Source organism: Aethalodelphis obliquidens, unplaced genomic scaffold, assembly GCF_003676395.1.
Source record: "Aethalodelphis obliquidens isolate GAN/ISIS:26980383/991018 unplaced genomic scaffold, ASM367639v1 scaffold1, whole genome shotgun sequence".
Taxonomy (NCBI): Eukaryota; Metazoa; Chordata; class Mammalia; order Artiodactyla; family Delphinidae; genus Aethalodelphis; species Aethalodelphis obliquidens.
Window position 1 is genome coordinate 19,019,255 of NW_020837945.1, and position 23,634 is coordinate 19,042,888.

Genomic DNA, 23,634 nt, shown 5'->3' on the forward strand with positions numbered 1-23,634 from the left:
GAAAGTAAGAGTAAACAGAAGTCAGCTTTTCTGTTTTTCTCCCCAGAAACATACTTTGAGAGAAACAAGGGTTTTGCTCAGCAGGCGGGGAATCGAACCCGCGGAGGGCGGAGGGTGACGACGCGTGTCGGGCTCTGCGGCTCCAAAGGAGACGCTTGTCCCCCTGCAGAGCCCACCGGGTGGCCGACCGGGCGCCGTGGGGCCGAGGACCTCCGGGTCATCCTCCGCGTGCCGGGAACAAGTCGGACTCTGGACTCCAGACCTCCAGCGACTATCAGCGAGGCGCGAGCGCGCCCCCTGGTGGCGGATGCCGCCCGACAGCCCGGCCCGGAACAAAACTGTCCGACGGAACCTGGGGTGCGCGCTCGGAGTTTCCGGGGAAGAAGACGGACAAGGACTTGCGCGCGGAGGTTCCTAGCGCCGCGGCGGAGGCAATGGCCGTGGGAGTCTGGGGATTGCGGCTCTGGCGGGCCGGCCCCGGCGGCGGGGCCGGCTGGAGTGAGTTTTAGCGGCCATAGAGTCAGGGAGGGAGGCTTAGAGGATGGTGTCTGCCCAGATTGGGCCCGAGGCGGGTCCTGGGGGGTCCCGCGGGGTTGGGGGCCGAGGAGGGTCTTTTGAGTCCCTGCTGTGTTGGCCGCAACACCCTTCCCAGCCTTGGGGTACATATCTCGGGACGCGAGAGGGACGGGGAGGGCAGGGGCGGGGCCGCGGGAGGAGCTTGGGGTGCCCCTGGGTGGGAGGCCACGTCCCGGTGCAAACGTGTCCTTATTTTAACATTGGACTCGTACATGCCTTGCCAAATCCTCTGATTTGGGGTTTGGAAAATAAGCTTAGCATTTCTCTCTCTACATATGGAGAGTTTTGGCGTGGGACCTGCAGTCTCGTGGAGCTTTCTTGTCCTCAAGACCTTTTCAAAGCGACAGTTTTGCTCACGTTTCCAATGACTGGGCTGGTTTTGACTCCACTTCCTGGTTACTTTTTGCCCCTTATTGTAAAGCCCAGATTGGAATACGACCTAGGAAACTGGTGGGAAGTGGCGACCTGATGGTGAAAGAGCAAACTTGAAGTAAAGGCGCGGATCAGGGCAGGCTGCAGTTCTTTTCCGTGGGCGTTTTAATTATTAATATTAGAAATATTAAATATTAATATTAGAAATATTACTTCTGAACTCATTTTGGTGAACAGCGTTTAAAGTTCCCTTGCCTCCTATTCTTTCCTTGTTGGAGGATGGTGATACGGGAGGGGAACAGGGTGGGGCAATATATTATTTTTTTGGTCAGTATTCACATTTATTGTAACTTCTGCACAGGATTTATAGCGACATCACCTGCTTCTCAACTGTCACCGACCGAACTGACAGAAATGCAGAATGATCTCTTTAACAAAGAGAAAAACAGGCAGCTATCATTAACTCCCCGAACTGAGAAGATTGAAGTTAAGCACGTTGGGAAATTTGACCCTGGCACTGTCTTTGTCATGAATAAAAACATCTCAACTCCTTATAGCTGTGCCATGCGTAAGTAACGAATCAGGGTACCATTTTGAAGATTTTGCATAAATCAGGAGAAGAACCGGTACAGAGGAGACAAGATGCTGTAATTGCTCCCTGAAGTTCCCGGAAGTTCTCCTTTATCTAGCATCTTACTGAGTGTTCACTGCAGGCTTAGCAGTTGAGGGCACTGTGGGTCTTGAAAGGTTGGTGCTGTAACGCATAGGTTGTCCTGGGACTTGCTGGAATCTGGCTGAGTTTAGAGGGCTGTCATTGTTTCCTGCAGGAGGCAGACCTGAAAGCATTGCTACTAGTGTGCTTGCCTCTTTTAGACACACTGTGGTGTAATGGGAGCAGTCACCATGTGAGTCCCATTAAAGGATTTTGGGGTGGAGGGACTGCCCTGGCCTCAGATGATCAGCTTTTTTTGGCCTTCTTTTCCTTTCCTGCTCTTTATAGCCTAACTTAAGTCTTTTATCTGCTCACCACTTGCCTCTGTGTGTTGTGTCTTTGTTTACATTTACATGTACATGTAGTAAATGTGTGAGTGCATGGGGTGAATGTGATTGGGGTAAAAATATTTGTTGTGTTCATATCTTAAGGGAGGAAACAAGGCCCTGTGTGTGATTTGGTGTGGAAATGAAGGGAACAAGGCCTCTATGTTATTTTCGATCAAAATGCTTTTGTAGTAGCTTTGATAGAACTGGTAACGTTTAAATTCCAAAAGAACAAAAAGTAGATATGTACACCTACATGCTCGCTCATATATGATTGGCTGCATTGTTCAGATTTTTGGAAAACTCAGTAATGATTCCATTTAAGTAATTAACTTTAGTTAAAAGCTTAAGCTGACCTGCTGAGTGTGTACTCTCAATCTTCCTTTACTTTGGCACTTGAATTAGTACTTATAATTGCTTACTTGTTTGGCAAGCATTTATTGAACCTCTGCTGTAGGATAGGCATTAGGAATATAGAGGAGGCCAAGACAAAGCTCAGGCTCAGGAGTTTTACACACATCACATGTAGAGATGAAGCCTCTGAACCACTCTTAGCATGACCACTGCCCTCAGACTTGCTTGTCACTCATACCGTCAGTCATTCAATAAATTTTATTGAGTACCTAGTGTATTTCAGGCCTGATGCTAGTCTCTAGCTATACTAGCAAGTGAGCAGAAATAGGCATGATCCCCGCCTTATGGAACTTATTTAGACCTGTGGTTTGACCACTTCTGTGAATAGCTGGGTACTCAAAAAACATCTAATCAGAGTTGGAGTTGCATTCTGGAGTCATATAACAGACCAGAGCTGATTGGTTTATGTGTGAATTCATACTGATAATTATTGAATAAAAACTGATAACTATGGTATTTAACTTGAAGAGTCCATGTTAGGGAAGTAAAGATGGTTTGGGAGCAAGACCCCAAACCCATCTAGAACAGACTTACTGGGATGTATATTTATATATTTTCCCTTCTAAGTTGTGTGTGCATATAGCCAATATATCCACGATGCTGCTCTCTGAATATTTAAGGGTAGCTCTTGGAAAACTATTTTATTACTTAATAATCAACAGATTAATTTCAAGTTAGACTTAGCCTTAATGATTTTTATTTGGGTAATTTCATTAATAATTAGCAATACATTGGATGTGTTGGGAATCATTTTTTCATTGGCTACAAATCTTTTTTTTCTCCCCAAAAAGGACAGCTTGCAGAATCTTGCCTTTCTGTTGTTTTATTTCTTAACGTAGTGCTTAAACATGTAAGTTTTCACTTGGGTTTTGTTAGAGTTAGATCTTCAATCTGTTTTAAATTCCTAGATTTAAGTGAGTGGTACTGCAGGAAGTCCATTCTGGCTCTTGTGGACGGACAGCCTTGGGACATGTATAAGCCTTTGACCAAGTCATGTGAAATTAAATTTCTTACTTTCAAAGATGATGATCCGGGAGAAGTCAATAAGGTATTTCTGCCTCTATGTTCTTTTGTACCCCTCCCCCCAGTTTTTTTTCTGGTCTTTTTTTAAATTAAAATCTGTTTCCTATGGAGTTTGAAATGTACAAATCTGGCCAAGGTCAAATGTTGTACTGTACTAGATAATCAGGGTTTTACTTGGTAGATTAGGCATGTTCATAGTTCAAAAATCCTCAGTGGCATTAATGTCTCTGTATTTTGGTTTGAGAAAACTAAATGACATTCATATCTTTGTTCAGCTTGCTTTTATTAATCACCCTGTATATTGCAGTAATTTCATTCTTGTCTTTCACCATCTTTTCTGGATTATTTCAATAACTTTTTAACTCTCCCCCCCCCCCCCCCCCCTTTTTTTTTTTCCTGCGGTACGCGGGCCTCACTGTTGTGGCCTCTCCTGTTGCGGAGCACAGGCTCCGGACGCGCAGGCTCAACGGCCATGGCTTAGGGGCCTAGCCGCTCCGCGGCATGTGTGATCTTCCCGGACCGGGGCACAAACCCGTGTCCCCTGCATCGGCAGGCGGACTCTCAACCACTGCGCCACCAGGGAAGCCCCCCCCCCTTTTTTAATTTGAAAGTCTTCCTTAATAGTCCTGCAAGAGTTTTATTAAATGATGTAAGGATGATGTCACTTATTCCTAAAGAACTTGTCTACCTGGTAACCGTTCATATAACTTTCCCAGCTCTGCGTGGACACTTTTCTCACTCTCGCCTGCCTTTTGAGCTTCACCTTCCACGGCATCTTTCCACTTCGTCTTTGCTCCAGCCACACTGGAGGACTTGGTCACTAATGGTTTCTGTTGTGTTATCCTCCTTGCTTTTGTTGATGCTCTTCGAGTATTTTCTTTCCTCCCTATTAAAACCCTGTTTATCTGTTATAGTTCAATTAAAATGCCATATGCTCTGTGGAACCTTCTCAGTTTCTTCTTGTCAGAATGAATCCCTCTTTTCTTCCGGGCCTCACAACATGCGGCTAGTGTCTCTAGATACAGTAGTTTGATTTTCCCTTGTAATACGAACTGTTGAATGTACTGGATTCTTGGCTCTGTGAAGACAGGGATCATGTCCCTTATTAGATCTTGTCCTTGACTTACATACAGTAGGTATTTAATAAATATTTGTTGAAATGAAATACTTAAAGAAGGAAATGGTAGACATGATAATAGTAGTAGCTAACATTGAACATTTATTGTATATCAGGCACTGTTTTAGTGATTCACAGGTATTAACTCATTTAATCCTCTTTAAAAAAATTCCCATAAAAGGTGCTGTTATCTCCTTTCTACAGATAAATAAACTGAGGCAAAGAGAGGTGTTGTAGCCTGACCAAGGTTACCAGTTTGCTAAGTGGCTGAGCCTGGATTTGCACCTAGGCATTGACCCTGGAGTTCACCAGACATTAAAAACAGTCAAGTCAGATAGATGAAGAAGTGCATTTTGCTACTGGCCTTCAAGGCCTGGGTTTGCATTTATTTTTAGTATATTTGTGTGGTTGTGTAGAACACATTCTGGAGCAGTCTCTGCCACGTGCAACCAAATGAGCCCACTCTTGTCCTCAGATACGGAGAAGAGCTTAGGAAAGCCAAGTGCCTAGTTATAGTAGTGCCAGTACAGAGCTTAAGATGGTGTAGGACTTACATTTCTCTTTATGACTCTGGGAAGGTCATTGCATGGATACCCATATTGGGCATGTCCATGGATCAAAATGCTCGTGAGATGGAAGCCCAGTTAATAGTGAGGTTGCTTTGTTATAAATATGAATAACCTAAGTGATATGTGATGTTAGGTATAGGATAGGAGTCATAAATAATTCTTTTTTTAAATTTTATTTATTTATTTATTTATTTATTTATTTTTTGTGGTACGCGGGCCTCTCACTGTTGTGGCCTCCCCCATTGCGGAGCACAGGCTCCGGACGCGCAGGCTCAGCGGCCATGGCTCACGAACCCAGCCGCTCCGCGGCATGTGGGATCTTCCCGGAACGGGGCACGAACCCGTGTCCCCTGCATCGGCAGGCGGACTCTCAACCACTGCGCCACCGGGGAAGCCCTATTATTTTATTTTTATTTGTTTATTTTTGGCTGCATTGGGTCTTTGTTGCCATGTGCGGGCTTTCTCTAGCTGCAGCAAGCGGGGGCTACTCTTTGTTGCAGTGCGTGGGCTTCTCATTGCGGTGGCTTCTCTTGTTATGGAGCACGGGCTCTAGACACACGGGCTTCAGTAGTTGTGGCACGTGGGCTCAGTAGTTGTGGCTCGTGGGCTTTAGAGCACCAGCTCAGTAGTTGTGGCGCACGGGCTTAGTTGCTCCGTGGCATGTGGGATCTTCCTGGACCAGGGCTTGAACCCATGTCCCCTGCATTGGCAGAGGGATTCTTAACCACTGCGCCACCAGGGAAGCCTATAAGTAATTCTTAAAAGTTGACTTCCATTATAAAGCAATTATATTCCAATAAAGATGGAAAAAAAAAAGTTGGGTTATCCCTCCATATTTATGTATGTTATAAACAGGTATATTTTAATATATTTATTTTACTTTAGCACAAGTTTGTTAACAAGTTAACTTTATACTGGGTTAAAAGTAAAATTACTACCGATAGTAAAACTATTTATTGGTTGATAAACATTATAGTGTCTGGTATCTTATACAAACATTGCTAACCACATGAAGTTGGTGCTTCATTCTTTTGTGGGTTTTGCTTGGTGGTGGTCATGTCATGGTCTGATGGTAACCATTGCTAAATGTGGAGGATGGACAGATATTTGAGAAATGGTTCCTAAGTCAAAAGTCAACCTAAATTTTATATTAAAGAAATGTTAGTAAATCTTGTGTTTATTATGTTTGTGTGCATTTTATTTTTCTAGGCTTATTGGCGTTCTTGTGCCATGATTATGGGCTGTGTGATAGAGAGGGCATTCAAAGATGAATATGTGGTCAGTTTGGTCAGAGCTCCAGAAGTTCCAGGTGATGTACACATATAAATAAATAAATAAACATATATATGTGTGTGTGTGTGTCTATATACACACATATATATATACATATATATATATGTGTGTATATAGACACAGACACTTTCTGTAATCTTTGAATATTTTGGTGCATATTTTTGTTGTATAGAGTTCAGTTCTAATTTAGTCTAATATAAATTACCATCATACATACATTCCACTTATTATGGGTAACAAAATCCATCCTATTACTGTCATATATACCTTCTATTTATAATGGTAAAAGAATCCATTTTATTTAATTACTGGCGGTCAGTTATTAACATAATAGAATTAGAGGAGAATGTTTCTTTTGAATGTGAATTTCATGTAATTATATTGTGTCAGTATTTATTTCTTAGCATTTTAAGTACTTATTTCCAAACAGAATGTGAGGAGGAGATATGAGTATAAATAGACTTCTGTAGAAAACTGTGTTTAGGTGGTACCATTTCACCAGAAATGACCCTGACACTGGAGAGGAATACCATTTTGGGGAGGTGGAACAGTTCACATTCTTTGTAGTTTTCCTAAAACTAGGATTTTGCAACAGTATGTGTAGTAGGATCACAATTGTATTTTTTTTTAAAAAGGTGGAAGTTTATATACCAAAAAATATTTGATTTGGCGATAAATGATTCTAAGCAAAACAAAACAACAAAAAATGAAGAAATTTAGAAGATATTAAAAAAGAAATTAAACATTTCATGTCCATTTAGTTATTCATCTACTTATTAAATATCTTACACTTTAGGAATTTTTATATCTAGTAACTAATATTTGAGATCTCTATGGTGGTAATATTCCTGAAGAAAATGTGAATGGTTAAAAAATACTGGTGATGTTGGGTTAACAAAAAGGTGAGTTAGTTTTATGGTGGGGGGAAAGTTGGTATAGCTCTGACAAGCAGCTGGAATAATGGTGACAATTTTATAATTTGTAGTGTTGGGAGAGATTGTTGACGCTTCATTTTATGGTCTAAATATTCATTTGTTGCAAATTAGTAACTTTCTACCCTAACAGATTTGACTTTGCTTTTTATTTTGGTTGGATTTACAGTAATCACTGGAGCCTTCTGCTATGATGTAGTTTTGGATAAGAGACTTGATGAGTGGATGCCAACAAAAGTAAGTCTACTCTTTGGAGTATTAATTTTAGAGTCTGTGCCTTTCTTTGTTAGAACGAGTCCTGTGTTACTATTGTTGAATGGTACTGCATGTCGAGGATATTAAAAGAATCAGTCAATCTTTATTGTTGCTTTTTAGTGTATTTAAGACAGATGTATATGATTGAGGGTATTCACAACAGCATGGTACCCAGAATAAAATATAGAAGCTTAACTATCTTGGTTGATGTGGGGGCGAGGGGCCTGGAGCCTTACCTCCTTGGATCTTCAGAGCACAATTTGAAAACCACTGCCCTAAGCCGTTTTAAGCCTATTGCATCCTGAGATCTTCCTATCACCAAGGGTTACATTGAGAGTGGGGGAGGGGTGAATTAAAATATCGGGCTTTGACAAAGGTAACCGAAGTAGCAGCAAACTAGCCTCTTCTGGAATGGTCTGCCTTCATAAGGAGGGTGCTCCTTGTGGGTCTGGAACTGGGGTAGCAGCAGGAGCCTGGTTAACAGAGTGAATCTAGATCAGGTGCTGTGTAGGTAGAGGATGCTGATGGCTTGCAAAAGTCAAGCCTAGAGGCTTAGTTATGATTGGGGAGAACAGACAAATGCCTAATTCTTAATTAAGCAAAACTGTATGTCCTACAGATTGGAAGTCTGGAGATCAGAAGAGGGGAGGCAGTGTAGCATACCATTTTATCAATTCCGCTATGTACATTTTTTTCACATTTTAATATCTCTGAAAACAAATGTGTCTTTTGTTTGTTTCTATAACTTTTTAAAATTAAACTGTTTTTAGTTGAAGAAAATTATAGATACACATGGAGTTTAAGGAATAATACATAGAGATTCCATGTTCTTTTTACTCAGTTTCCCCAATGGTATTATCTTGCAAAACCATAGTACCATATCACAACCAGGATATTGACACTGATACAGCCAGGAACATTTCTATCACTGCCAAAATTACCCATGTTTCTCTTTAGTCTCCATCCGCCCCCCCCCCCATCCTTAAACTGTGGCAACCACTAATCTGTTCTCTATTTGTATAGTTTTGTCATTTCAAGAATGTTATGTAAATGAAATCGTTCAGTATGTAATCTTTTGGGATTGACTTTTTTCACTCAGTGTAATTCTCTAGAGCAAATGTGACTTACAGTAGATAGCATCTTATGATTGTAACTGGTAATGTTTTTTCTTAGTGGTGCATCTTGGATTTAGTGAAATATTGTAGTTTCTAAAAGCAAAAATTTTGGAGTCAGCCAGCAAATGCATGGAAAGATGCTCAACATCACCAATCATTAGAGAAATGCAAATCAAAACCACAATGAGGTATCACCTCACACCAGTCAGAATGGCCATCATCAAAAAATCTACAAACAATAAATGCTGGAGACGATGTGGAGAAAAGGAAACCCTCTTGCACTGTTGGTGGGAATGTAAATTGATAGAGCTACTGTGGAGAACAGTATGGAGGTTCCTTAAAAATGTAAAAATAGAACTACCATATGACCCAGCAATCCCACTACTGGTCATATACCCTGAGAAAACCATAATTCAAAAAGACACATGTACCACAATGTTCATTGCAGCACTATTTAAAATAGCCAGGACATGGAAACAACCTAAATGTCCATCAACAGATGAATGGATAAAGAAGATGTGGCACATATATACAATGGAATATTACTCAGCCATAAAAAGAAACAAAATTGAGTTATTTGTAGTGAGGTGGATGGACCTGGAATCTGTCATACAGAGTGAAGTAAGTCAGAAAGAGAAAAACAAATACTGTATGCTAATGCATATATATGGAATTTTAAAAAGCCGTACTGATGAACCTAGTGGCAGGGCAGGAATAAAGATGCAGACATAGAGAACTAACTTGAGGGCACGGGAGGTTGGGGGTGGGAGGGCAAGCTGGGACGAAGTGAGAGAGTGGCACTGACATATATACACTACCAAACGTAAGCTAGATAGCTAGTGGGAAGCAGCCGCATAGCACAGGGAGATCAGCTCGGTGCTTTGTGATGACCTAGAGGGGTGGGATAGGGAGGGTGGCAGGGAGGCTCAAGAGGGAGGGGATATGGGGATATATGTATATGTATAGCTGATTCACTTTGTTATACAGCAGAAACTAACACACCATTGTAAAGCATTTATACTCCAATAAAGATGTGGGGGAAAAAAAAAAGGAAATCACAAATGACACCTGAAAAAAAAATTTTTGGAGTCAGGGAAGATCCAGATTTAAATGCTGGCTTTGACAGTTATTTCTTGTGTAATCCTGCCGTTACTGCTTAATATCGAGAGAGAGAGGAGGGAAACAGGAAGGAAAAAAGAGAGAGAAAGGGAGGGAAGAGAGATATTGGGAGAGATGGGGGCGTGAGGGGAGAGGTTGGAATGGTTTCTTCATGATCTGTGGACTTGTGGCAATATAATTTCTTTTTTTTTCAAGTCTGTCAAGATTCTTAATTCATTGGGGGAGTTAAGTAAAAACTAAGGAGATGAAAATTTAAGTCTCATTATGTATGAAACTTGCTGCCTCCTTTTCCTTTTTTTAAAGATAAAACTTTAAAAAAGAAATGTGCTAGTTAATTGCAGGCACCATGGGGTTTAGAAAGTGGGGGAAAGTTACAGTCAAGTAACAGCTATATTAAACCATGAATGTGCATTGGTTATACAGAAAATTGTCCATTTAAGAATGGAGAAGAGTCATTTCATTCAAAAGAGTCTATTAGGAAGTTTATGGAAAGAATTTTATTGCAAAAATTATTTGCATAATAGTGCTTGATCTTTTCTGTATTAGTTATGATTTATAGTGTGAAAACTATAGTTTTTATTTATAGTTTTTATTAAACTCATAAACATTGTTAATGTGTATTATTAATCATTTTAATTGTGTGAAATTGACATTTTCATTAAACAGAAATTTCTAATATTGGATTTATGCTATATTTTGGACATGGCCAACGATGACATTACATTTCCTAGTGAAAGTTTCTGAATCACATAAATAATAATTTTTTCCTCATGCCTTCATTTAAAAAGCTTAGTTTTATACTCATAGTATAAACAAATTTTTGTATCTTACCATTTACTTCTTAGTATTTCTACTTGTTGCACCATCATTTTAATAAACATTTATAGGGCTGTATAATTTGAACGAAATGTTTATTAAAATTTCTTTGTGGGATTATCCATAATATTTCTAATACAGGCGGCTATTTAATTACAAGTTTTGTAGTTTGTAGAATTGGGAGAAATTACTAATTGTACATTTTGTGGTTCCAGTATTTAATTGTTGCAAATTAATGCTTTCTTTCCTAGCAAATTTGCTTTTTGTTGTAGTTGGACTTATAATATTAAGCATACAGTTTTATCTGCCTTATAGGGAAATGTTTTTAAGTAAATTGTTACAAAAGGTTAATACTTTCATTTTTAAGGAGAACCTATGTTCCTTCACCAAAGATGCTCGTACTTTAATTTATAAGGATCTTCCATTTGAAACTCTGGAAGTTGAAGCAAAAGTGGCGTTAGAAATATTTCAACACAATAAGTAAGTGTTGGCTTCCTTTTAAACAAAATTAAACCTCCCAAAGTTGTATGTAATGAAGAAAATTCGGCTCTTAATAACTTTCATATTTGATGTATTTATGTAGCACACTTTTTACTTTTTAGCTCTGGGATCTCTTTTCTGCACCAGCCTATTTGCTTTTGTTCATCTCATTATTTCACTGAGAAGAAGTGCCCCTGCCACACCTTTGATAATTTTCTTACTTTGTCTTACTTCTCTTTTTCTTTGGCTAGTCCTTTTCTTTATATCACCATAGCAATATGTTTCCCTTTTTTCCTTCCATTGTGAAGTGGTAGCCTACGTTAAGAAATTGTATTATTTTGAATTTAAACTTAAATTTATTTAAACTGTTGCATTTGGCAACCTTTCCTTCCCATCTTTCCACTCTTCAGATGAAAAGGGTAAGACAGAAAATACCAGCTGTTCGGAGGCAGCTAACAGCTGAAGTAAAACGTTCACACAGATCTTAGTCTTCTGCATGGGAATTAACCATTTGATAGATTTTCTTCGCCAACATGTTAAATCCTGCCTGCCTTCTCAATTCCCTTTTTCACTCAGAAAACTTCCAATTTATCTTCTACTAATTGTGAGAACATAAACTAAAATTTAATGTTAAACAAATTAAAATTAGAATTAATTAGAAAGGAATACCTGCATTGCAAAAAATCATATAGATACTAGATTCTGAAGCCAAAATGTGCGCCTGCAAATTGTTAAAGGTAAATAGTTTGGAATTTCTTTAGCTATTTATAAAATGAGGCACAGATTCTCATGGGACTAGTTTATAACATTTAGCATATTTTGGAACCAGTGTACTTAGAAAGCAGTAGGAATATACTGAACTGGAGTACAAATTATTCTTTACAACTAAATTACCATTAATTCTATAAGAAAATTCCTTAAATTATCAGAATTTATCAAGTCACCTCCCCCACCAAAATTCTAGGGCTGTGTTGTCCAATAGAAATATAATGTGAGTCATCTATATAACTAAATTTATTAGTTAGCTATATTAAAAAAAATTCAGAATAAAGGTGAAGTTAATTTTAATAAAACAGTTTTATTTAAACAATGTATGTGAAACATTTCAACATGTGATTGATATTAAAAACAATATTTTATAATTCTCTTTTTCATACTAAGTCTTCAGAATCTGGTGTGTATTTCACACTTAAGGCACATTTCAATTAGGACTAATTACATTTACGTGCTCCATAGCTACTATATTGGGCAGCGTACTCTAAACTTTCATTTCATGTTACACTGAGATTTCCCTTTCCTCCCACTCAACTGTCAAAGTCTAGGAGAGGCTTGTAGGACTTTGGTAACTTTAGGTGAATGTGTAAAGGGAGGTGGGAGATCATCTAGGGGCAAGTTTGAGGAGACAGAATTTTGGAGGTTGAAGGTGGATCAGTGATGGGGCCTTTCTCCTGTAGGGGGAACTTTCAGTGGTTTTGCCTCCCAGGGGACAGGAGTTTCTCTTAGAAGTGGGTCAAGAGGAACAAGTATTCAAGGGAATTGGCTCCCTCAGTAATCATCAGGGCTCTGGAAGAAGGGGTGTGGCAGTAAGCGGATGTTTTTGCACAAACTGACGCTTCCCAACCTTGCCACACATGTGTAATGTTTGTTTAGCATTCTGGGGTAAATAGGCAAGCCTCTTAATAGTAAGTGGTAAGGTCATGATTTGAACCTGGGCTGTGCAGTTCCATCTGTACTATTCATTATACTGACAGACCCTAGTGGATTTGAGAGACATTTAGGCAGTAGAATTGATGTGACTTGGTAATGAATTGGATGGAGGGAATGTGGTGGGAGAAACAGGAATCAAGGAAATCTCTGAAGGTTTTCACTTGGAGCTGTGGGTAGTTGGTGGTGTCATTTATTAAACTAGGGAATTCAGGAATAAGGGATAATTATTTTGGGAATTCTCACCAAAATAAATTTGGTGAGAAAAGAGAGGGTAAGTTTTTGTTCAGTTTGAGAACTTGGGAGTGTAAGATGCTTGTAGACACCCTGGTGGATGTCTGGAGTGTTTTGGATATACAGTTTGGGGCTCAGAAGAGGTATGTGGATTGGAAGCAGAGGTGTAGAAGATATAAACACATAAGTAGTAATTAAAACTGTGCAAATCAAGGAGCTAGCCCAGAGAGGATGCTTAGAGTGAAAAGAGTTTATGGACAGAACCCTTGAAGGGCAGGGAAAGAGAAGGGTGACCAGAGAGTTAAAATAACAAGCAGTAGGGAATGCCACAGAAGCCGGTGGAAAAGAACACTTTGAGAAGTGGAGGTGAGCAGTGGAAATAAGGACTAAAGAGTGTCCATTAGGTTGGCACCAAGGAGAACAGTTTGGTGGAGTTGTGAAGCTGTGGCCAGATTGAAGGAAGTGAGGTGTGAATGGGAAGTGAGGAAGGGGAGGCTCCAAGTGTAAACCCCTCTTGCAAAAATTACGGCTGAAGAGGAAGAGAAAGGGAAGTGGCTTTAAACACCTTTTTGTACATTTAGGATTAAAACATTTGTTTCTTTGCTGCTTTTTAGGTACAAATTAGATTTCATAGAAGAGAAGGCATCTCAGAACCCTGAGAGAATAGTCAAGCTACACAGGTAAGTAAACATATAAAAATTGACTGCTATGCTAATTTATAGGAAGGTTTAGTTTTATTGTTACCTGACTGGTGTATGACTGGAAAAGATTTGTACCTTAATTTGTTGGTCTTATTACCTTACTTTTTACTGCTTTGTTCAATTTTTTGCTATGGTGTAATTGGAAGCTTTAAGTCATCTTCAGGAACAGTTGTGGTTTCTGTTCCTCATTTTATTGTTTGTTATTTCTATTTCTGAAAGAGTTGGAAACCATTGTAAGAAAATGTAATTTTTAGAGTTAATTTTGAAATTGGGCAAAATACTCATTGTTATGAAATGAACATGATTCATATGTATATAGAAAGAAACATGAATACTGCCTAATTAGTTACTACTTACGTTACATATAAGGAAGTTATATCACAATGTGCTTTCTGATGCTGGAATGAGAGAGGTAAGAATGCATTATGCAAAAGTGGCTTCACGGCCTGTATCTGTTTTCTCAACTTAATGTTTTCTTGACTCAGATTTAAATTTTTTCCTCTAGGAAGCTGTCTTACATGCTAAATTCTAAACTCTGTTGCAGTTAGTTGTTATAAGGTGATAGGATATCAGTTTTAGACATTGGATCCACTTGATAGCATGATGTGTTCAGTGATCTTAAAAATCTTTAAGGGACTTCCTTGGTGGTGCAGTGGTTAAGAATCTGCCTGCCAATGCAGGGGACACAGGTTCCAGCCCTGGTTCAGGAAGATCCCACATGCCGTGGAACAACTAAGCCCGTGTGCCACAACTACTGAGCCTGTGCTCTAGAGCCCACAAGCCACAACTACTGAAGCCCATGCACCTAGAGCCTGTGCTCCACAACAGAAGAAGCCACCGCAGTGAGAAAACCGCTCACTGCAATGAAGAGTAGCCCTGCTCGCCGCAACTAGAGAAAGCCTGTACGCAGCAACAGAGACCCAAAGCAGCCAAATAATTAATTAATTAAAAAAATATTTAAAAATCTTTAAAATTATATTAATGCTAAGTAAGAAAAGGATTCATTGTTTTTTTTTTTTTTTTTTTTTGTAGTACGCGGGCCTCTCACTGTTGTGGCCTCTTCCGTTGCGGAGCACAGGCTCCGGACGTGCAGGCTCAGCGGCCATGGCTCACGGGCCCAGCCGTTCTGTGGCATGTGGGATCTTCCCGGACCGGGGCACGAACCCGTGTCCCCTGCATCGGCAGGCGGACTCTCAACCACTGTGCCACCAAGGAAGCCCGGATTCATTGATTTTAATTTCTAAAATTTTAGTCTCATCACTTGAGATTCTTGTGTCGGGGGCTATTAGAGATGGAATTGATCCACATAGATTGTTCTTGATTAGGGATGTAGTGGCAAAAAGAATGAATAGATTTTTTTTTAACTATTGTAAGTGATTTGATTTTGAGGTTTTATTTGTTTATTTTTTAAATCAAATCAGATTTGGTGACTTCATTGATGTGAGTGAGGGCCCTCTTATTCCAAGAACAAGTATTTGTTTCCAGTACGAAGTGTCAGCGGTTCATAATCTTCAAGCCACCCAGTCGAGTCTTGTACGAAGATTCCAGGGTCTCTCTTTACCTGTGCACTTAAGAGTAAGTAAAGCTTAAAGTTTCAGGTCATTCAGTTTGGGTGTGGGTGTGATTCTGGTCTTGATTTTATACCAATTTGAAGGACATACATTTTAATTTTCATTAAGTTGTGTAACACTAATATTTTGTCAACTTGGGTTTATGATTAAAAATAATTTTACCCAGGATGTAAACAGATAATTTACAAAAGAAGTATTAGTTGAAAAAATTAAGTCAAATTGAGATAGTTTTTCTTTTTTTTATACATTTATTTATTTATTTATTCTTGCCTGCATTGGGTCTTCGTTGCTGCGCGTGGGCTTTCTCTAGTTGTGGCGAGCGGAGGCTACTCTTTGTTGCGGTGTGTGGGCTTCTCATTACGGTGGCCTCTCTCGCTGTGGAGCACGGGCTCTAGGTGCACGGACTTCAGTAGTTGTGGCAGGTGGGCTCAGTCGTTGTGGCTCGTGGGCTCTAGAGCGCAGGCTCAGTAGTTGTGGCACACGGGCTTAGTTGCTCCGCGACATGTGGGACCTTCCTGGACCAGGTCTCGAACCTGTGTCTCCTGCATTGGCAGGCGGATTCTTAACGACTGCGCCACCAGGGAAGTCCGAGATAGTATTTTTAATACTTCAAATTAGTATAGAGGAGGGTGCAGTGAGGGGTAATGGAGCACATATTGATAGGACCTTCAGGGGTGCCTTTTGGCCTTAACATTTGGCACGTTCTTCTCCCTAATCTATTTTGAGGATCTATTCCATATCATTTTCCATATTACTCCCACCCCTTGCTAATGCTTCTATTTTTTAATTAAAGTTCTGATTTTGAGATAATTGTAGATTTATATGCAGTCCTAAGAAATAATACAGAGAGATCCCAAGTGCCTCTACCCAGTTTTTCCAATGGTAACATCTTGCAAAACTATAGCACACTATCACAGCCAGAGTATGGACATTGATACAGTGAAGATACAGAGCAATTCCTTCACAAGGATCCCTCATGTTGGCCTTTGATAGCCACAGCCACTCACCCCCACTCCCCTCTGCTCCGCCCCCACCTCCTTGCTTCTGGTAACTTCTCATTTGTTCTCCATTTCTATAATTTTGTCATTTCAAGAATGTCATATGAATGGGATCATTCACTATTGTGATCTTTTGGGATTGGGTTTTTTCACTCAGTGTAATTCTCTGGAGATTCATCTAAATTGTTGCATGTATCAATATATCAATAGTTTGTTCCTGTTGGGCTTCCCTGGTGGCACAGTGGTTAAGAATCCGCCTGCCAGTGCAAGGGACACAGGTTCGATCCCTGGTCTGGGAAGATCCCACATGCCGCGGAGCAACTAAGCCCATGCGCCACAACTACTGAGCCTGCACTCTAGATCCCACGAGCCACAACTACGGAGCCCGAGTGCCACAGCTACTGAAGCTCGTGCACCTAGAGCCTGTGCTCTGCAACAAGAGAAGCCACCCAATGAGAAGCACGCGCACTGCAACGAAGAGTGGCCCCTGCTCACCACAGCTAGAGAACGCCCATGTGCAGCAACAAAGACCCAAGGCAGCCAAAAATAAAAATAAATAAATAAATTAAAAACAAAACAAAACAAAAAAAACAGAAAAAAAAATTGTTTGTTCCTTTTAATTGCTGAGTGGTATTCCTTGGTGTGGATATACCCCAGTTTGTTTAGCCGTTCACTTGTTAAAGGATATTTGGGTTGCTTCTGGCTACTTTGAATAAAGCTATTCTGAATAAAGCTGCAGTAAACATTGGTGTGTAGGTTATTGTGAATAAATGTTTTCATTTCTTTGGGATAAATGCCCAGGAGTGCAATTGCTGGGTCATATGGCAGGGGCATGTTTAGTTTTTTTAGAAACTACCAAGCTAAGTTCCAGTTTCTGTTCCCACCAGCAGTGTGTGAATAATCAGTTTTTCTAATCCTTGTCAGCACTTGATGTTGTCAGTAATTTTTATTTTAGCTATTCTGATGGGTTTGTAGTGGTTTCTTATTTAATTTTAATTTGCATTTCCCTACTGGCCAGTTATGTTGAACATCTTTTCATGGGCTTACTTGCCATCTGTATCTTTTTTTGATGAAATGTCTGTTTTTCTCTTTTGCCCACATTCTAATTGGATTATTTGCTTTTTTACTGTTGTTTTGAGAGTTTTTTTTTTTTTTTTTTTGATATTCTGGATACTAGTTCTTTGCTAGATATGTAGTTTGCAAATATTTTCTTTCTGTCTGTAGCTTGTCTTTTCATCCTCTTAACAGGTTTTTACAGGTAGCAGTTTTTAATTTTGATGAAGTCCGGTTATCAGTTTTTCCCTTTATGGATCATACTTTTGGTGTCAATTCTAAGAATTAAATGCCCAGCCCTAGATCCCAAAGATTCTCCCCTATTGTTCTTCCTAAAAGTTTTATATTTAAGTTTGTAGTTTATTTTGAGTTAAATTTTGTATAAGGTGTGAGATTTAGGTTGAGGTTCCTTGTTTTCTTTTTCCCTATACTTGTCAAATTTCTCCAGTACCATTTGTTGAAAAGGCTATCCTTCCTTTGTTGAGTTGCTTTTGTACTGTTGTTAAAAATCAGTGGTCGTATATGTGTGGGTCTATTTCTGGGTTCTCAATTGTGTTCCATTGATTTATGTGTCTCTCTTCCAGATATCACACAATCTTGATTACTATAGCTTTAATAGGTCTTAAAATGAGGTAGAATAATTCCTCCCATGTTATTATTTGTTATAAAAATTGTTTTAGCTATTCTAGATCCATTGCCTTTCCATTTAACTTTAGGGTAATCTTTTTTCTATCAATAAATCTTGCTGTGATTTTCTTTTTTCTTTTGCCCTACCCCGGTACGTGGGGAGTTTCTTGTCTTTTGGGAAGTCTGAGGTCTTCTGCCAGCATTCAGTAGGTGTTCTGTAGGAGCTGTTCCACATGTAGATGTATTTCTGATGTATTTGTGGGGAGGAAGGTGATCTCCGCGTCTTACTTTTCCGCCATCTTCAATGGTTCTCCTTTGCTGGGATTTTGATAGAAATTTTATTAAACCTGTATATCAGTTTGGGGAGAATTGATGTCTTTACTGCATTGAGCCTTCCAATCTATGAGCACAATACATCTTTTCATTTATTTAAATCTTCTTTCATCCCTTTCATCAGCATTTTTTAGTTTTTACCATACGTGTCCTTTACATGTTTTTTCCACACACCTTCCTTTCCTAGCTTTTTCCATTTCAGTGAATGATACTGTCGCCTAGCCGGCTGTTTGAGGTAATCCTTGATTCTCTGTTTCCCTCATAGCCATGCCACATCCCATCCACCAGCAAGTCCTTTCAACTCTTAACCCTAAAACATATTCCGAATGTATCCACGGCATAGCAGCTCATCCACTACTGCTTCCCTCATCCCTGTCGCTCTTTCTCTTCACTCCCCTTCTTTGCTTTCATTCTTGCCCCCTACAGCACATTCTCTGCTGAATAGCCCAAACGAAGCTTTTAATATACAAATCAGATCATGCAGTTCCTCCGCCCCAGACGTTCCAGTGGCTTCTCATGAACAAATGCCAGCCCTTCACTCTGTCTCACAAAGCCCTACGTTGTGTGGCTCCTGCCTCTCTCTCTCTGACTGCATCTCATACCGCTTTCTCCATTACCCGTTATATTCCACTCACACCTTAAAGTCTCCCACCCGCTGCTCATTCTGCCTGAGCCAGGTATGGTTTTCCCTTTAACATACCATGCTGCTCTTCCTCCAGAAGGTTTGCACATACATATTTAGTAATTTTACCTTTTATTACAGATTTTACCAGCTCATCCAGTTTGAAATAGTCCCTGACCCACCCATGTCCCTCAGTATCACCTTCAACTGAGTTAGTAACATTGATGTGGTCGTTTTGCACCTTGCATTTTTCATTTATGCATTCTGATAATCCTCTGCTACATAAGATTGTTAAGAATTAAGGAAAGTGGTTCTATAACTTTACTGTTGTCTTCATTAGTTTTTACTTGTTCTTTAGGGTAATTTACTAAATCCTCTAGGTCTGCTCTTTCAGTGTGAGATGTCACAGTTGTTTTTTTTTTTTTTAACATCTTTATTGGAGTATAATTGTTTTACAATGTTGTGTTAGTTTCTGCTGTATAACAAAGTGAATCAGCTATACGTACACATATGTCCCCACATCCCCTCCCTCTTGCGTCACAGTTGATTCTTAATGAACCTTTCCTTGTGCTTGCTTGTGATTTGAAGAATGACCACTAGCATGTTGGAATTGGCTATTTAAGAAAAGAACGGGTGGAAAAGTGGGACAGATTTTTGCTTCCCATTAGAAGGAACGTGTTCTACGGTGGTAATGATTAAGAAGGACAAAGAGGAAGAATAGCATATTCAGTCCTTAAGTCTTTTCTTAAATGCTAAACAAAGCAGCTGCTCTGTATAGTATGTACCCTTTTTCCCTACTTGAACTCACTTTTGGAACCACTTCGCCTCATTAGTACTGCCTAACTTTTTATGTATTTGTTTTGTTTAAAACCTATGTAAAGACTCAGCCTCTTCTATTGTAACTTTTGTGCTTTATATAACTCATAGTAAATCTTTTCTTCTCAAGGCACATTTTACGATATGGAATAAACTATTGGAAAGGTCTCGGAAAATGGTGTTTTTGACAACAGGTGAGTACATTTCTATGAAGAAATTTTCCTTGAAATTAAGCAACCACTACTACCACAACAACAAAATAATAAAGAAAAAAGAAAAGAGAAAGAAAGAAAAAAGTAATTAGTTGTCTAAATAGCTAAAGCGGTATTGTGGTTGTTGACCCTGTTAGTATTTTGGCAAGAGAAAAGTTGTTATTTGGCAATTCTTTTCATTTTTATTTGTTAGTATCATGGGAATGATATTGTAGAACTTGAAGAAAAATAAGAATATTACTGTATAGTAGTTGTAGTTCTTAATGGTTGTAATGGTGTTAATTAGGTCTTGATAATTTTTTGGTAAACTTAATGAACATTTAAAGATTTGCCAGATATGAGTTAAAGCTGCCTCGACAGTTGACATATTAAATATGCAAATGTCCTGAAGAACCAAATTTGAATACTTGTGCTACTGTCGTTTATTCTGTGTCACTAGCATCTAGATTTCACAAATAGGAATGATTATATTTCTTGACCACGATCATCCCTGTTCACTCTTTCAGAGACTAAGTGTTAACTTTTTACTTACATTATCTGATAGCTCTCCTGTGTAACCTGGCCTCATGAACCCTTCCTCATTACCCTAAGTTTCCACTCTAGTCAAGCTTACAAGTACACATCAAACTTACTTTCTTGTTTCTTTGTTTTAGTTTACCTTCTTCTGTCACTTCATTTTTTTCCAGCTTTATTGAAATACAGTTGCCATACAGCATTGTGTAATTTTAAGATATACTGTGTAATGATTTGTTATATCTATGTATTGCAAAATGTTTAACACAATAAGGTTAGTTAACACATCCATGATCTCAGAGAGTTAGCTTTTTTTTTATGATGAGAAGGTTTAAAATCTCTCTTAGCAACTTTCAAATACGTATTGCATATTGTTAACTCAAACTTACGCTCAAGTTTGTTTCTTTATGACAGTTATGTCTAGACTCTGTTTCCCATCCTCCTCCTGTCTGTTTACATCCTACTCATTCTGCAAGACCTTGTCCAAATCGTACCTTCTCCATGTAACATTCTCAGAGTAATCTCTGAACAAATATCCATCCCTGCAATCTCTGCTTGATTGTATCCCTCCTCATATTGTTTTCTGATTATTTTTGCTAGTACATTTACATTGTGTTAACCCATTCAGGGTTGGTTGTATACTATGTGTAATGCCAGAGTTTGAACACAGCACTCGGCATATGGGGGATTACCCAATACATTTTTAGTGATTATTTTGCATGATGATGTGTAAACCTAGTCTTTATCAATGACTTTACAGATAGAATTCACTATTTAGGCACTTAGCTATAATGTTTTTGTGTAAAGGTGATATAAATTTTCTTTTTCTCATGAGAAGAAAGTGTTTTTGAATAGGGAGAGTAACTTTGTCTCTTTGGTTGGTCACAATGTCCATTTCAGATTAAGAAACTAGAGAAAAAAATGAGTCTATAAGAAATGTAGAAAAATAGTAGAGACAGTAACCTAGAGTAGTATCTAGTAGAAATCAGTGAGTAGCTGTTTTTGCAACATTTATTTTGGTTCAGTTTCCTTCTTCCACTGTTTGTTTGCTCGTCTAAAGGGAGTAGGTTAAACATATGCTTCATTGATTTAACTACACAGACTTATTGAATGTTTGTTATGTGCCAGCAACAGTGGGTATAGTAATGAACACAATCTTCTTGCTGTCCTCAAGGAAGTTACTTGAACAGGATAACTAGACTTAGAAGCAGACAATTCAGGTGTACATGTGGGGCTCTGGCATAAAGAAGAGAAGGACCCAAACCAAGCTGGGAGGGGTTGGTTAAGGAAGCTTCCCAGGAATTGATGTTTCTTAAGCTGGTTTTAAGCTACTCGCCTAAGAGGTGTGGAGGAATGGAGTGTGTGGTGAATGTAAGATGAATCTGGATGTACAGTCACATGTAGGGTGGGTGATGAGTCCAGATTAGTTTGTTGGAAATAGAATACGAGGGGCTTGTCTTCCATGATGTGGAATTTGCATTCCCCTCCTGAAGGTGATTGGAGGTAACTGGAGAATTTGAATAAGGAAGTGACAGGTAACTGGAGAATTTGAATAAGGAAGTGACCTATTGGTAAACTATTCCTGTGTAAAAGCTCATTCTGGGGGCAGCATGGAAGATAACTGTGACTTAAGCCATAGTAGATGATGAGATCCTGAAGTTCCGGCAGGGCAGTGAAAATGGCTGTGAGAGTTACTTAGGTGGGACTAATAGGACTGTTGATTAAATATGCAGGTAAGAGAACTGTGGATTCTCTCATGCCAGGCTTGGGCACCTGGATAGAGCCGTTCACTGAAATAGATAATGCAGGAAGTAGGGCAGGTTTTGGGGGTGATGAGGGATACAGTTTAGCTCTGTTTGTTTGCTATGTCTGAGTGACATATAATAGAAATATTAACATACAGATACCTGTTTCTACTAAACCTGTATTATACTATATTCAAAGTAGAATTATTGATTTTTTTCAACAAGATAGATTGATTTAAAATACCTTGTTGCAGCACTGCTGATATTTTTCTTAAACTAATGATTTCATTTTATAGATGAAAAATAAAATGACCATCTTGAGAAGCCTAGATATATGCCTCAGTGTATTTTTAATGGAATTGTTGTACTTGGTAATTTATATTGGGAACTTGGTCTTGTAAGTTTTCTTCTCTTTCTACTTAACTTTCTATAATAATTACTATTGAAGGAGAAAGACAAAGACAGCATCATTATAAGAGAAAGGCTGTGCAGTGATTTTAAATGGTGGGTGAAGGGTAAAACTAAAAGTGTTTATTAGAAAAGTAAAGCTATTTATGTTTTTACAGGTACCTGAAGATCAAACTCAGCCTACAGAGGAAAGTGCATCTGCCTAGTAACTTCCTCAAATTTAGATATGTGTAGTAAATTAAAATAAAAGTTTTCTATGTAATGTTTGTGTGTGCTTTTTGTCTTTTTCTCCCTAAGATGTATACTGATGTTTACTTTTTCCTTTTTCTAAAGGATAACACAATAAAAATTTTACACAGAAACAACCCTGTCTCCTCCTCTCCCCGAATGTAACACTTTGGCCTGTTTTCTCCTTTCAGTCCTTTTTTGTACATGTATAAACATATGTGCACAAATACAAATGCCATCTTTTACAAACATAAATAGGACCATCCTAGTTTCCATTTTTCACTGTTGTCAACAGTGATGCAGTAAACAACATTGTGGCAAGTGGCAAGTGTTTGTGGATGGATTAACTGACTATTTACTGAGTAACTGAGTATTTCCTATATACTGGCCATCGTGCTGAGCTTTTCACATGGAGTCTCTTATTTAATCCTCACAACAACCTGTTGAGACAGTGTTTCCATTTTGTAAATGAGGAAACTGGGGAGCATAGAACTGGCAAGTAGCAAAGCTGGAATTTGGACCCAGGTGCTTTCACTGACGTGCTCTTATGTACCACTCTCTTGTTCATGTTTAACAGTTACAGTATGTATTTGTGAATCTTTCTGAACATACTAATAGAGTTATAGTCATTGATTTGTTCATTCATCTATTTCCTAGTCCCTGAATGATCTCGTTCCTCTAGAGTTGGATTTTTTGCTTATCTCAGTCTTTCATGTTTCAGGCTTTTTTTTTTTTTTTTTTCAAATCTAG

At 38.9% G+C, this 23,634-nt stretch overlaps 1 protein-coding gene across 6 annotated transcripts; it reads left to right on the forward strand.

The window, feature by feature from the left end:
* Positions 1-374: 374 nt before the first annotated feature.
* MRPL39 (mitochondrial ribosomal protein L39) lies at positions 375-22,918 on the forward strand. Of its 6 annotated transcripts, none has more exons than XM_027102092.1 (10): positions 385-498; positions 1,310-1,516; positions 3,309-3,448; positions 6,319-6,418; positions 7,504-7,571; positions 11,007-11,119; positions 13,672-13,737; positions 15,180-15,333; positions 19,909-19,972; positions 22,815-22,918. In XM_027102092.1, the coding sequence occupies exons 1-10, from the start codon at positions 435-437 to the stop codon at positions 22,820-22,822; spliced, it is 984 nt and encodes a 327-aa protein (XP_026957893.1). In that variant the 5' UTR covers positions 385-434; the 3' UTR covers positions 22,823-22,918. The 6 variants fall into 6 exon arrangements, with proteins under 6 accessions (XP_026957856.1, XP_026957893.1, XP_026957887.1 ...); XM_027102086.1 differs by having other exon boundaries at positions 450-519; XM_027102060.1 differs by lacking the exon at positions 385-498 and adding an exon at positions 526-659.
* The last annotated feature ends 716 nt before the right edge of the window (positions 22,919-23,634 follow it).

Bases quoted from the DNA above. Each gene is read 5' to 3' on its own strand.
- MRPL39 (XM_027102055.1), top strand. From the start codon at position 435: ATGGCCGTGGGAGTCTGGGGATTGCGGCTCTGGCGGGCCGGCCCCGGC. The intron at 7,572-11,006 runs GTAAGTCTACTC...TTCATTTTTAAG, and splicing joins ATGAGTGGATGCCAACAAAA to GAGAACCTATGTTCCTTCAC. The intron at 13,738-15,179 runs GTAAGTAAACAT...AAATCAAATCAG, and splicing joins AGAATAGTCAAGCTACACAG to ATTTGGTGACTTCATTGATG.